This window comes from Phalaenopsis equestris, unplaced genomic scaffold, assembly GCF_001263595.1.
Source record: "Phalaenopsis equestris unplaced genomic scaffold, ASM126359v1 Scaffold196989, whole genome shotgun sequence".
Lineage (NCBI taxonomy): Eukaryota > Viridiplantae > Streptophyta > Magnoliopsida > Asparagales > Orchidaceae > Phalaenopsis > Phalaenopsis equestris.
In genome coordinates this window covers 1-1,763 of record NW_018216938.1, presented here as the reverse complement: position 1 = coordinate 1,763, position 1,763 = coordinate 1, and the positions used below count along the sequence as shown (strand labels likewise).

Here is a 1,763-nt window from a genome sequence, read left to right as displayed (position 1 = left end):
TAATTCATGGATAAACAAGAATTTAACACATTATTTTGAGAATTCAAAATAGGTTGAAATCTTTGTTTTGCCTCATGATGCCGGGGGATAGTGTAGGAGATGAAGAGGGCTGAGGGCTGTAGCCCTTCAGCGCAGAAATATGGGAGAATCACTGGCGGCTAGGATTTCAGGAGAGACAAAGAGACGAAAAGGGGACGGGAAAAGAGAAACCCCCCAAAAATACTGCGCATTGTCAATCGATGCCTTGGCTTTCACTGGACCAAGTAGCCGATAGCGGATCAGTTTGTGTTCCTTGTTTTCCTTTTCGTGATGTGCATCGTCAGGGTGTCCGTCTTTTATCCCTGCTTGCTTACTAAAGATGGTGACTGTTGCTTTGCTCCCTTAGAATTAAGATTACGATAGAGTGGTATCTTTTCTTGTAATCAACGCTTGTTACTTATTTTAGACGGGAAGAAATGGTTATTGAATGCTGTAAATTTATTAGTTTTCCTTGGATAAAATTTTCAACCATATGTTTCTGATAAGGCCCAAAGAGTATTTCTTGACGTCCACTCGGATTCCAACTTACCTTTTCGGTTCTGTTTTCGAGGACCCGTGGCAAAAAAGCTGCGATTTTTTGACGTGAGTTTGGTTTATTCCTAATTCTATATTGTTTCCACCGTTAAACTGATTTCTTTGATGGCTTCTTTGACCTTTTCCGTGATGAAGGCTGTGAATTTGGATTTTTGTGCCTACAGTGCTTTTGCAGGTTCAGGTTTTGCTTCTTCTGCTTATAAATGATATTCTTTGAGATTTGATTGTCACAATAGTTGTGCTATAATTATCAGAAGTTCTACAGCTCTCTGATTGTTATATGGCATCTGAAGCGATAATTTGCTTGTTTTTCTTACTGGCGTTGGCACTCTTGAGCCCTGTCCATGGAAAAGAATGCACAAATATTCCTACTCAATCTTCTTCTCACACTATTCGTTCTCAATTGAAGAAGGATAGCTGGGAGGGAGATTTACTTTCTCTTTATCAATCAGCTATTACTGATAAGTCCACATACATGGACTTGCTTCCTCGCAAACTTCTTGAAAGGGAGCCTATGGCAGAGAGCCTTGATTGGGGGATACTGTATCAAAGTATGCATTCAGATGGAATTAGTAAGCAGCAGCAGGGAGTGAATTTCCTCAATGAAGTTTCACTCCATGATGTTCGTTTGGATCCTGATTCTGTGCATTGGCAAGCGCAACAAACTAATCTGGAGTATTTGCTACTGTTGGATGTGGATCGGCTGGTTTGGAGCTTTAGAAAGCAGGCTGGTTTGGAAACTCATGGGACACCTTATGGAGGGTGGGAAGCACCTGATGTGGAGCTTAGAGGGCACTTTGTTGGTTAGTTTCTTTTCTTCACAATGACTTTCTTCTTTATTTTGATAATTGTTGATACAATCTTAACTTTCATTTCATTGTTTTAACTTCTATAATTTGTTTTCTTTATTTTATTTTTTTTTAGCAAGCTTTTTTTGAAGTCCTCTCGGTTGACTGTCTCATTCATTTATATTCGGGGAATTTACTTACATACCACCCAATTTCTATATATTGACATATCTGACACCTAAAATTTGTTTTTTTTTACATTCATACAAACAAAATCTTTCATATTCCATAAAAAATACCTCCATTTAAACTTCTAAAAGGTGAAATACACCTTTGCATGCATAGGTAGAGTGGTATGTATGTAAAAATTGAAGGGACATTTACATACATACCATCCAATTC

General features: G+C 38.2%; 1 protein-coding gene across 1 annotated transcript; it reads left to right on the top strand.

Moving 5' to 3' along the window:
• Window positions 1-744: 744 nt before the first annotated feature.
• LOC110035248 lies at window positions 745-1,376 on the top strand (the record flags this gene model as incomplete). The annotated part of the gene is made up of 2 exons (XM_020739480.1): window positions 745-748; window positions 839-1,376. A coding segment is annotated over exon 2 (523 nt), but the record flags the coding sequence as incomplete, so codon positions are not given.
• Window positions 1,377-1,763: the final 387 nt, after the last annotated feature.